Source organism: Protopterus annectens, chromosome 2.part0 (assembly GCF_019279795.1).
Source record: "Protopterus annectens isolate FY-2018-M chromosome 2.part0, PAN1.0, whole genome shotgun sequence".
NCBI classification, from domain to species: domain Eukaryota; kingdom Metazoa; phylum Chordata; order Ceratodontiformes; family Protopteridae; genus Protopterus; species Protopterus annectens.
Genome location: NC_056728.1, coordinates 989,407,984 through 989,420,233, shown reverse-complemented (window position 1 = coordinate 989,420,233; position 12,250 = coordinate 989,407,984). Strand labels below are relative to the sequence as shown.

The 12,250-nt window shown below is 35.3% G+C and overlaps 1 protein-coding gene across 1 annotated transcript in view; it reads right to left on the bottom strand.

The window, feature by feature from the left end:
* LOC122792803 (rod cGMP-specific 3',5'-cyclic phosphodiesterase subunit beta-like) overlaps window positions 1-12,250 on the bottom strand; it is an 897,069-nt gene that overhangs the window by 367,640 nt on the left and 517,179 nt on the right. Inside the window, exon 15 of the mRNA XM_044060372.1 lies at window positions 5,151-5,260. Coding sequence (XP_043916307.1) covers window positions 5,151-5,260 — 110 coding nt within the window. The remainder of the gene's footprint in view (window positions 1-5,150; window positions 5,261-12,250) is intronic.

Sequence of the window (12,250 nt, the reverse complement as noted above, 5' to 3'; positions counted from 1 at the left end):
ATGTGGGTTATCAAGGCTACCTGTCTAGTATCTTTAGAAAAACAACGTACTGCAATGGCTTCCTCCATTTTAATAGTAACCATCCATGGAAACAGAGGAAGTCTATTGTGAAAGGACAATTGGTCCGTGTGGTACGTATGTGTAATACCATCGAATCTTTTGAGACCGAGTGTTCAAACCTTAAGATTATGTTTTCCAACAGGGGGTACCCCATTGAACTCATCGATTGTTTAATCGAGGAGGTCTCTCTTAAAAGAGAGAACGGATTCTATAAACCCCTTCTTTCACAACGAAATGTTGATTCTACTATCGTACAAAGGGTGGGTTCAGAATCCTATATATTAGTGGCTAATAATATTGAAGCTGTTGCTGTGGATGAAGAACCAAGTACATTATTTGAAACCAGTAGAGCTGATTTTAAGTCCAGTCTGGTTATCACTTACAATAGGCATATTAATGCTATTTGTTCAATCATTAAGAAAAACTGGTTCTTCATTTTGAACAACCCACAGTTGATAGAAACCTTAGGTTTACAACCATCCTTTGTTTTAAGAGGGCAATATAAAGAACTACTTCAATCCAGGGAAGACCCTACTGATTTTTTCTTGAGACATAATGGTACTGCTATTTGTGGGATGTGCAATTTGTGCAGACTTTTAAAAGTAGGCAATTCATTCATGGTTAATGGTATCAAATATAACATTAATCATAAAATCACTTGTAATACTAAATCCGTGGTGTATCTTGCGTTTTGTAATTGTTGCCCTGCATTTTATGTTGGTAAGACGGACCGTAGATTAAAGGACCGTCTTTACCAACATAATTATGCAATTAGAACTAAAAGGCGATAACGCACTCTCTAAACACATCATTAAATATACTGGACATAGTTTCTCCTACATGGGCATTGATAGTGTCAATGTAGGTATAAGAGGGGGCCCACAAGCTCTTTTACTTGAGATTAGAGAATTAGAATGGCAGTTACGCCTAAATGCTTTTTCCTATCCAGGATTAAATGAAGCATGCAACATCTTGGCTGTGCTGAAATATAAAAGTTACTTGAGGTGATTTATAGACATATATACATTCTTTTTTTACCTCAAGTTACACTTTTTTCAGTTTTTTGCTGTATTTTGCTCAACATTTTAGCTAGTGCCCTTGTAGGGTATCAACAAAAAGAGGTACCGTGCTGTATATAGCACTGAGTTTAAATCCTTTTTTTCTCTCTTTGAGAGATTTTCACCAGCATTGTGTCCTATCGAGTTTTATAACTTATAATTTTTCAACATTATAAGAAATTTGTATTAATACAGGCTATAGTCTTTATAGACGTATTAAGAGTCGAGTTGTGTTTATTACATGTTTTATTATGACTTTTTAATGGTTTTAACAATTTTTTAATGTCATATATTCTTTTTTAAAAAAAGGTAGGGTATACAATCAAACCTTCAAGTAAGGTTGTTTCACTCGTTGTGTCACTAAAACCTATTTGCATTGAAAGACATTTCTCTTTGTACTGTGTTTAGACATCAATAAGGAACCAGTTTGATCGGTTAAGGGTGTCATTTTATGTGAACGTGCATTCTCGTTCACTTAGTAGTGGCTGTAATAATTATTAAAAGAAATGGTGCTTGCCTTTTTTAAAAAATAGATGTAAGTATTGAAGGAAATTACATCATTGTCTTTCCTTTTTGCTTAGCTTAAATTGAATTACGTTCTGTGTCTCACTGTCTGATGAAGCTTCTTCCGTGTAGGAAGCGAAAACGTTTTTAACATTAAATTGCGTTTACAAACTTATAACGAGGAGGTATCTGGTTTTTGGCATTGCAACCAACTTGAACATTTTTTGACACGTCCTTGTGTTGACTGGGTTGTCCTGGTGCCGTACGCTATTTGCCTTTGAACAATTCCAAAAAGAAAATATACATATCAGTCAATTAAATCTAAATGAAAACTGTTCTAATATAAAAAAAACCCAGAAAAATTTAAACTAGATCTGCAAACATCCATATCCTACAAAGGAATTACAGATACAATAAAAGAAGGTAAAAATAATAAAGCTCCAGTTATAGATGGCATAATTATGGAAATATATCAACTTTTTACTTCAGTACTATCCCTCTTCCATAAAACTCTATTAGAAATTCAGTCACAAGCTTTAATACCACCCTCTTGGAGATATTCCTTAATCATACCAATCCTAAAGGAAAACAAATCCCCAAACCTCTGTACCGCATATAGACCTATATCATTATTAAATAATGACTATAAGATACTTATGACAGAATGAAAATACCACTATCCAAAACAATAAATAATGATCAAACTGGATTTATATATCATAGAAACACACATGACAATATTAAAAGGATAATTTCTCTTACAGATTATGTTAATAAAGAAAATAAACACTCATAATTGGCTTAGATATAGAGAAAGCCTTTGATTCCCTAAATTGGGACTATTCATTCAAAATCCTAATGCTGTTTGAATTTCCTGCATCCTTTGTTCATCTCCTATATATATATATATAATATATATGTATATATATATATATATATATATATATATATATATATATACACAAATAAAATAGCATATTTCAAGTTAGGTTCTTTTACTTCTGAATCTATACATATAACAAAAGGCACTAAAGAAGGATGTTCCATGTCATCGATTCTATTTGCTCTGGCTATTGAAATATTGGCAGATTCAATTTGTAACAATATAAAAATCAAAAGAATAGATGCTTATGAATAATACAATTCTAAAGTAATGCTATTTGCTGATGACATATTATTAACATTATCTAATACAAAAGAGACATTAGAAGAATTAGTTTTATTAATTGACAAATTTCACATGACTCTATTTCAATAAATCAAAATCAAAATTTTTATTTTTAAATAAAAAACTGCAGACTAAGGGGGAATGACATCATAGGGAAACAAGAATCTACCTTAAAATATCTAGGAATGGAGTTATGCAAGGATGATGAATTAGTCTCAAACTATAATAATATCAATAAAAATAAAATCTCTGTGGAAAAATGGAACAAAATAATATTAACATTTGAAGATAAAGTTAATACAAATGGTTTTACTGCCCAAGATCCCATATATAGCCTTGACAATACAACTGTTACCAGAAAGAAATATACTTAAAGAAATAAATTCATGCCTAATACAATTGTTATGGTTTCCCAAAAGAAACAGAATAGCTTTAATACATCATATCAGACCATGGAAACTGGGAGGAGTGAACTTTCCAGATATAGAAACCTATATAAAAGCATCAATATCTAAAACAATCTCAGATTGGAGAAGTCCAAATTACTCTGCAAACTGGAAATAATTACTAAATGTAATATCAATAAATGAATTTGATTTACAAAAAAAATTCAAATAACAGATAAAAACAATTTGCCATGGCACATATGTATTAGAGTGCAATATAACATAACTAAACCCACTAAAACTCATATGATTAATTATTATATTGACTCATTTAGGAAAATTATTAATGCAAATATAGATTTAAAAATCTGGTTTAATCTTTTAACACCATTTATAGTCGCAAATAACTTTCCACATAAAATATGTAGAGAAATTATTAATTCCTGGGAACAGAAAGGATTTATTTGTTGGCTCCAGTGTATCAAAGAACTACAACTTTTAGTTATGCAAGTAATAAAAACAACATACAAAAGTCCACAACAGGACTGGCTAACTTTAGAGAGTATTCCGTCATATTTGCAAGATTTAAGTAGAATAATTAACAAGTCTTCATTTAAAGAAATACCTAAATTTACAAAATACATATATGAAATCATATATAATGACTTTGACATGGGAAACAGTATTTCAAAATTTTACAAAATATTGATAAACTGTAAAACAATACCCAAAACCTCATATTGGAAATATATAACAAAAGGACATTCAATACAGTTAACTGAAGATATTAAAATAAATATCTTATTATCGATAAAATATACATTGTTTTCACAATACTGGAAAGTTTTTAATTGGAAATGCTTGCACAAAGCATTCTTAACCCCAGACAGAATCCGTAAAATTAGTTCTTCCATAAAAGGAATATGTTGGAGATGTGAGAATGTACACAATGCAGATTGGAACCACATTTTCTTTGTGTTAAAATTAATCAATTTTGGAATGGTATTAATAACTTTCTACAAGCTTTATTTAATTAATCATTTTATTTCACTAAAGCTATTGTATTATTAAATGTGAATGAAGGTCCTCATTTGAATAGGTCAAACATGCATCTAGTATGGACTATACTTGCAGTTTCAAGGAAGTGTATAACAAGAAGATGGAATACAAACACAGTACCAACTTTGGAAGACTTCTACAGCCTACTGAAGACCACAGCATTATTGGAAATTAAAAGTAAAGAACTAAGAATTTATCTAAAGCCATTTATCAACAATCCTTGGGGAAAAGTCTTATCATTGATTGACACTATACAATAATCAGACACTCTGATAATGGATTGGACATACTTATAAAGTAACTGTATACATTAAGATCTGTTATAGTGTCAGGATAATGTAAATAGTGTACATAGTTATTTAAGATGTTATGTATAAATGCTGCGGAATTCATTCAAATGTATTTGAAAAATAAAAAAAAATTTGAGAAAAAAATTATTATTCTCAGCTGTCAAAGTAAGATCTTTTTCTAAAATTGCTTTGTATCCCATACATACCCAACAGTTCTCACAACTAATGCACTGAATCAGTAAAACTGACCATGGCCTGTCTAAAAAAATTCTTTGCCAAACTCTATTTGTTTTAATGGAGGATTTGTTAGATGTGTAGTTTGGAAATTATGAGTAAGACAGGACTTGCAAAACTGGTCACCTTCAAACATTCACATATTTGTGTTAGTGTAACTGATAACTCATCAGTAAAAGTTTTCTAATGTGTAAAATTTCTGTCTATACATTTTAAAGAGAAAAGACACCCTCTGCCTACATTTGTGATATACAGTATTGGTTATTTTTGTTGAAAAAACAGTAATTGCTGCAGGCTTTTTGTACATTGTCATTCATACTTCTTATTTAGTCTGTCACATCATTCAAACTTCTGTCACAAACTATTATTCTGTGAACTGCATGGAACTTACTTCATCTGATACAGATTATTTGTCCCTCTGTGGTCAATGTCATGGCAAAATGCAGCCGTTACCATTGCAAGAGCTTCAAGGTCTGTGTAATATTGCTTCAAACCCCCTGTCTGGAAAAAAAAAGACCATCAGTAATGAGTTTCTGTAGTTTCAGTAATCATATATTTACTTATTTCATCTTCTAATTTTTCTTTGACAATCTACAATGAATGTTTACCGTACTTAAAGATAATTCTAAAAAATATGATTAAATATAGAAACGCTTCCCCCTTTCTTCTCATATTATTGAACTGGTTTTGACTTTTTCACACAGTGATTCATTTTTTTCACCCTTTGCAAGCCAATGAAATTATTTTTTTTCTGTAACATAGTTGTTTTGCTTTAGTGTGTATATTATATGATATAATCTGCAGGAGTGCTGTTCACTGCTGTAACTTCTAATTATGGTACTTTTAGCAGATGTGACTTAAGTCTGTTGCTGTGGCTGGGGCAGAACAATGACAGAAAATGTCATTTGCAGTATAGGAAGAATTACTGTTGCGTGAAGAATAGGTGTATGACAAAAAACCCTCAAAAAATAAGAGAAACTGAAGAATGCTGTGCATGCCATATTTCGATATTAAAGTGTATCACAGTAGTGCATTGAAAGGTAAAAAAGAACATGGCAGTAGTTATAAAAGTGAAACACTTTTTTGCAATAAATAAAGCACATTTTTAATTCTGTGACATTCAGGAAACACAAACTCTGATATTCCCACTGAAGGCACCAGGGAACAGCAGACGTAACTTCTTGTTCCTTCCTTTCTAGTAGCTATGGTCACTCACACATAATCCCTCATGGTTCATACCCTTCAGTTACAGTTTTAACACCCCAGGGAGAGTGTGGTGGAGGGTCTGTCAATAGGTGAAGGATTACAAGTTCTTACCCTTGTAAAAGCATGCAGTTTAGCTATTCTTTGGATGGAGCTGTATGACTACATTGAATATTGACTTGAGAGGTCAACATAAATGAGAGTCAAACAAGTAAAAATAGAGGCAGTCCTGTTATAGAAGTTGTCTAAGATAACAGTGACTCTCACTACTGTCATTGTAGCAGTGGCATGGGAAAGCAGAATCACTTATTTATGTCTAGAATGATTCAAATAAACAGGACTTAAAAAGAATTCTAGGAAAAAGAAATAAAGCAGAATAAGATCCCGTTAATATGGCTTACATGTGGTTTAACTATCATTTCATCTGATTAGAAGTAGTTGAAAAAGTGATTTAATGACATTTGAGCTAATTTGTTTCGTAATGCTGGGTTAGGTGAAGTGAGTTTACACAAGCTGTGTTTGATCAGTTGTGTTTACACCCATATAAATATTTCAAACTGTTTTGTCTTTAGCCTTTGCTTGGGACACATGTATGAAGGTTTGCTTGTTTGATCTGCCTTCTTTCTCTGACGTAGGATAATTAAGTAGAGCATGTGCTCAGTAAGAGTCAACTAGGACATAGTTAGCTTGTACACATTCCATCTATAATTGAGTAATTTACATTCTCCATGTACTGCTTTGATCTCTACACATTTAATCTGTATTAGCAATTATTTCTTTTAATTCTTATTAGCATTATTATTTCCTTTACTTTTTAATAAATTCTTTAATGTTTAAGTAAAGTTTTATTTCTTCAATTTTAACATCTTGTAGTTTGCATTTATTATGTATATATGTATTAATGCTATTTATTATCTGAGAAGAGGGTTTGCATCATTTACTGTTATAGGCTGAGATGTTGTAGCTTCCCTTTCCAATTAGTAGAATGTGAGCCTACTACCAGTGGTAATCCTCTTTGTGAGGTATTTCTGAGGCCTTTCCAGTTGTTGTAGGTGTCTTATGAGGTACATACCAAAAGGGGCGTTGTACTCTATAATGGGTCTGAGTGACAAGTAGAAGGGAACAATGACCTCTTTTTTTCCTGGATGAGAAATCTTTTGTGATGAGGTGTGCCATGTAGAAGGATTTCCTGACTACTGCGGCAATGATATTATCAAAGGAGAGACTACTGCCCACCTGTGTTCCAAGGTCTCTTATCACACTTTCGGTGTTAAGTAGACTAACTGCCTATGTGGCTTTTCATGGGTACAGAGTTTTTACCAAAGGGGATGAACATGCACTTTTTGGCATTGAGCTTGAGGCCATGGCTTTGACACCAGGCATCTGTCTCAGTGAGGCCCTTTTGTAGGATGTCCACATTGTTAGGAGTTTCAATTATGGCTCCTAGTTTGCAGTCCTCTGCGAACTTAGTTAGCCAAAGACCTTCTGTGTTAGCCTGTACTTCAGAGAAGTAGATACAAACAGGAGAGGATCCAGGACTGAACCCTGTGGTACTCCACTTGTCACTGGTCTGAAGTCGGATTTGGAGTCTGCTACTTTTACAGTATGGGTACTATAGTGTCATGAAAAAAGCTATGGGGAATTGGAGACTTCTACTGGATTTCCCTGGGAATTGTATTTGTGTGTGTAAATGATTATTTGTTTGGAGTACAAGTACCATGAGTAAGGGTCCCTGGAAGACGCACTGGTTCACAGAAAAAGTAGTGATTAAAGAGCCTGGGATACTAGGCCACAGACTACGGGGCTGTAAGAGATTAGTATGCAGTCTTACTGTGGAGCTGGCGGTTAGAAGCTCATACCTACAACAGCAGTGCATATTCTCTATGCTGTTGGTGCTAGATTGCATTTGGTGAATTGGTTATTGAATTACACTTCTATGAATTTTCATTTACTTCAGTCTATTTGGTATCAGTGGTTTAACTTGTGAAGTACTATTCTGGAAGCCATCAAGCCAATTTAATACAATAGACTGGATCCAAGGACCATAGTTCTTGCCCCATATATATCCAGGTATCAGTCATCTGTCACATAGTGGTGGAAGTAACCAGCAATCCATGGCATTTAGGTTGGCAGTGGAGGCCTTCAAACTTCAGTCAATCATGACAGCTTTCTTCTCTTTCTTGTGGCATTGATCATATAAAGTATTGTAATGCAGGTCCTTTGCTGCAGTTTTGTAAAGTGACTGCTGCATGCTGCCTAGTAGCAGTTACTAATGCAGGCTTTTTCTGAGAATACTGGTGCTATGATGTTCCTAATATATGGCTAAACAGCTACAAGCCATTTTATACTATGGTATCCTTGAAAATTTGAGATACATTGTGATACAGCAAGTGCTTATTTATATCCCCAAGTCAATTACCAGGCCCAGTTAACTTATTTTTTTTTTATAATTTTTACATGCGGCCACAGTTATGATAGCTGCAGTTGTATAAGAATTGTCTGTCCTTGTTTCTATATGACTGTGACCTATGTCTTTGTGTAGAGAATTCATATGTAATATGTGGTTTTCAGAAATGCAGACTCATGTGGAATTCACAAATTTAAAATTATAATAAGCAATAAAGAGCTGTTTGTGTAATGGTCATCTATAATCTGAGAATGCAGGCCTGCATAAGAAACACATCTGTATTGTATTAATATGGCCTATAGTCAAATGTGCTAATATGGGGTTAGAGGTGAAATGTAAATCAGACTACATTGATCAAGATGTAATATAGAAATGCACTGATACAATGGAGTACCAAGAAAATGCATTACACAACATGTTTATTCATAGAGGTAGGGTGCATTGATACTGCAAGCTCATACTCCTTTTAGGAGGACGTTTGTTAAAATCCACTGAAGCAGAAGGATGTAGTGATCCATCCCATCCAAGTATGTCAAAAGGACAGGTAAAGATATGATGTCTTGTTACATACATCATTTTGCCTGTGGCTGGATAACTGAGAGTTAATGCTTCTGACATGCTAGGCAGATTTATCTCAGTCTTTTTAATGTGAAACAACAATGTATAAGCCTGTATTTGTTGTGTGATAACAAGCAGAATGAGTTTATTTGTACCTCTGATTTCAACTAAAGAATGAAAATATTTTTCCCTGGTTTTATAGTGTTTGTTTTTTGATAGCATGTGTATACCTTTTCATCAAAGCAGTACTAGAATCTGTGTTCAGAAGGGTCATTTCCAGTTTCCTCACATTGTTAGATCTTACTGCCATTCACTGTTAAGGTTGTGATGACTTTATTTTTATTTATTTTACATTTGTTGACCGGGATAGTCTGACTGGATGCATGTCCATTTTCAGCGGAGGCCCGGGGAGAAAAGCTCCAAGGGTAAGCAGATACAGCATTACATAATACCAGCATTACATATTACAAACAGACTATTTACAGAGATTACATAAGTAAGCAAGTTAAACAAGTTCCACAGGTTACAGTTAGTCCTGAGCACAAGTCAGGATTAAATTAAATTACACAGTAAACTGGTTAACAGATTTTTACACATTCGAGTTAGCCAAGCTTGATACAGTGACATAGCCAGTTAAGTGACAAATGTTGTTTCAGCTGGAAGAGAGTTCCAGGATCTACTTACAGAGTTTGCAAAGAGAGAATCACTGGCTGTGTTATTAATTTTGCTAGTCTGAATTAGTAGTTTGTTAGAGGATCGAAGCGGTCTAGGATTGTTATAGGGGGTGATAATATTTTTAAGTGCAGGAGTATTGTCTGGATTATAGAGGATTTTATAGGCTGTAATCAGTTGGTTATACTGGATTAGGCTAGGTAGTTCAAGCCAACCAAGTTGATTTAGATTGATGCAATGATGTGTCCTAAAAGGCAGCCCAGTGGCAAACCTGGCAATGTGGTTGTAGCAAATTGAGAGTTTAAGGACAGTCTTGTTCAAATTCGAGAGTAGAGGGGATGCATACAGAAGGGTTGAAAGAAGGTGAGAGCGAGCTATGGCAATTTTAGCTGGAGGGGTTAGGAAGGCTTTTATTCTGTAAAGTGACCCTAGTTTTTTATTGATGGTTTTGATATTTTGGTTAACATGTAGGTCAAATTTGAGATTATTGTCTATGATGACACCTAATAGTTTTGTAGATGGGTCAGGGGGGATTATTGTGCCATCATTTGATTTTATGGTAAAGGTGAAAGCGGTAGACCTACGTGTTGGTGAAAATAACAGCATTTTAGTTTTTTGGGGATTTGGGATCAGACTATGCTCAGAAAGCCAGTTTTCTATTGTATTAAAGGTGGTCTGGGTAGCTGACCATAACTCTACTGGAGATGTGGCTGAGCAAATCAGAGTAGAGTCATCAGCATATTGGATACAGCTGACTTTTGGGATGACAGTACAAAGGTTGTTAATGAAGATGGAGAACAGCAAGGGTCCTAGTATAGAGCCTTGTGGTACTCCGAGGGTGTTAGGTAGAAGGTTAGAGAGTTTGTTCTGCCAGAGAACAGCCTGATGTCGACCATTCAGGTAGGACTGAAACCATTGGAGGGCTCCAATATCTAGACAGAATGTTTGCAGGGTGTGGATTAAAAGTTGGTGATCAACCATATCGAATGCCTTGGAAAGATCCAAAAAGAGGGCTGAGGATATATAATTATTGTTGCGATTATGGTTTATGGTGTTAGTAAAGGCTAGGAGGACTGAAGTAGTGCTGTGATGAGGACGGAAGCCATGCTGAGTGTCTGCAATAAGGCGATTTTGGATTAGGTGGTGCATGAGTTGTCTATGAATACATTTTTCCATAATCTTTGCAAGTGGAGAGAGTATAGCTATTGGCCTATAATTGGAGAATTCAGTAGAGCAGTACTAGACTAGAGTTTAAGTATAGATAAGCATTTCTGTGATAACATTGTTTCCAAATGTAAAATTCTTTGATAAATGGAGTACCTCAAGTTTCAGTCCTGGGACCGTTCTTGTTTGGCATCTACTTCCCTGAAGTACAGGCCAACGCGAACAGACTCTGGCTAACAAAGTTCGCAGATGAATGCAAACTGAGAGCCATTATTGAATCCCCAAATGATGTGGATATTCTACAAAAGGGCCTTACAGAAACAGATGCTTGGTGCCAGAGCCTTGGGCTCAAGCTCAATGCCAAGAAATGTATAGTTATCCCCTTTGGGAAAAAACATGTACCTGTGAATTATCACATAGATGGCAGTACATTAAACACCGGATGTGTGATGAGACTTAGGAAGGCAGGTGGACAGTGGTCTCACCTTTGATAACCACATTGTCACAACAGTCAAGAAATCCTTCTATGTGGCACACCTCATCACGAAGGGCTTTTCATCCAGAAAAAAGGAGGTCCTTGTCCCACTGTACTCATCCCTCATTAGACCTATTATAGAATACAACGCCCCATTTGGTATGTACCTCTCAAGACATCTGCAGCAACACACGCGCACACACACACACACACACACACACACACACACACACACACACACACACACACACACACACACACGTTTATGTCTAAGTCTCATTTTTATGACAGGAGAATTGCCCTACAGTACTGTAAAATGGGTTCATACATCACAAAATCTTTATTTTGACTAGCACCATATTTTCCCAGAAATGCTGAGCTCCTTCTTGCTGGTAAAATAGAGAGAGAATACCCTGACTGTAACAAAGGCAGCATAAGTTCAGTTATCTCTGGAACCTGACAGTGCAGACAGGGAGGATGGTCATGCCTATCCTGGGAAGAATTTAACATGATGATGGGAAGATCGCTTAGGACCTGTAGAGAAGTGCGTCAGGTTGGAGGCATTGGAAAGGTGAAGGTATGTCCACTCGGGGCCCAGGGAGGATATATATTCCCTGGCCACGCCTCATTGCTATCCAGCTTGCAGTCAGGCCATTATGAAAGGTGAAGTGTTAGGATTATAATGTAAATTTAAACAGTCATTCCTCTGCAGACAGCAGTGACAGCTCTCTGACTTGCTTCCTATCCTGGCTGTCATAGTTGCTAGTGCCAGAAGCCTGGCAAACCAAGCTCAGTGGGTGAAAATACTGGGTACTTTGTAGTATGTTTAAGGCACATACATGGCATATAAGTAGATATGGCTCACAAAAGAGTCACTGCCACAGAAGCCAGAGAAGCACTGACTTAGCAAACTCCTAAAAATAGTTGAGTGAAAGGTTACATACCACTCCTATAAGAGATGCAAATGTCCATTTAGGATAAAGAACTTTCATCTTTCTTCATCTCGTATGTA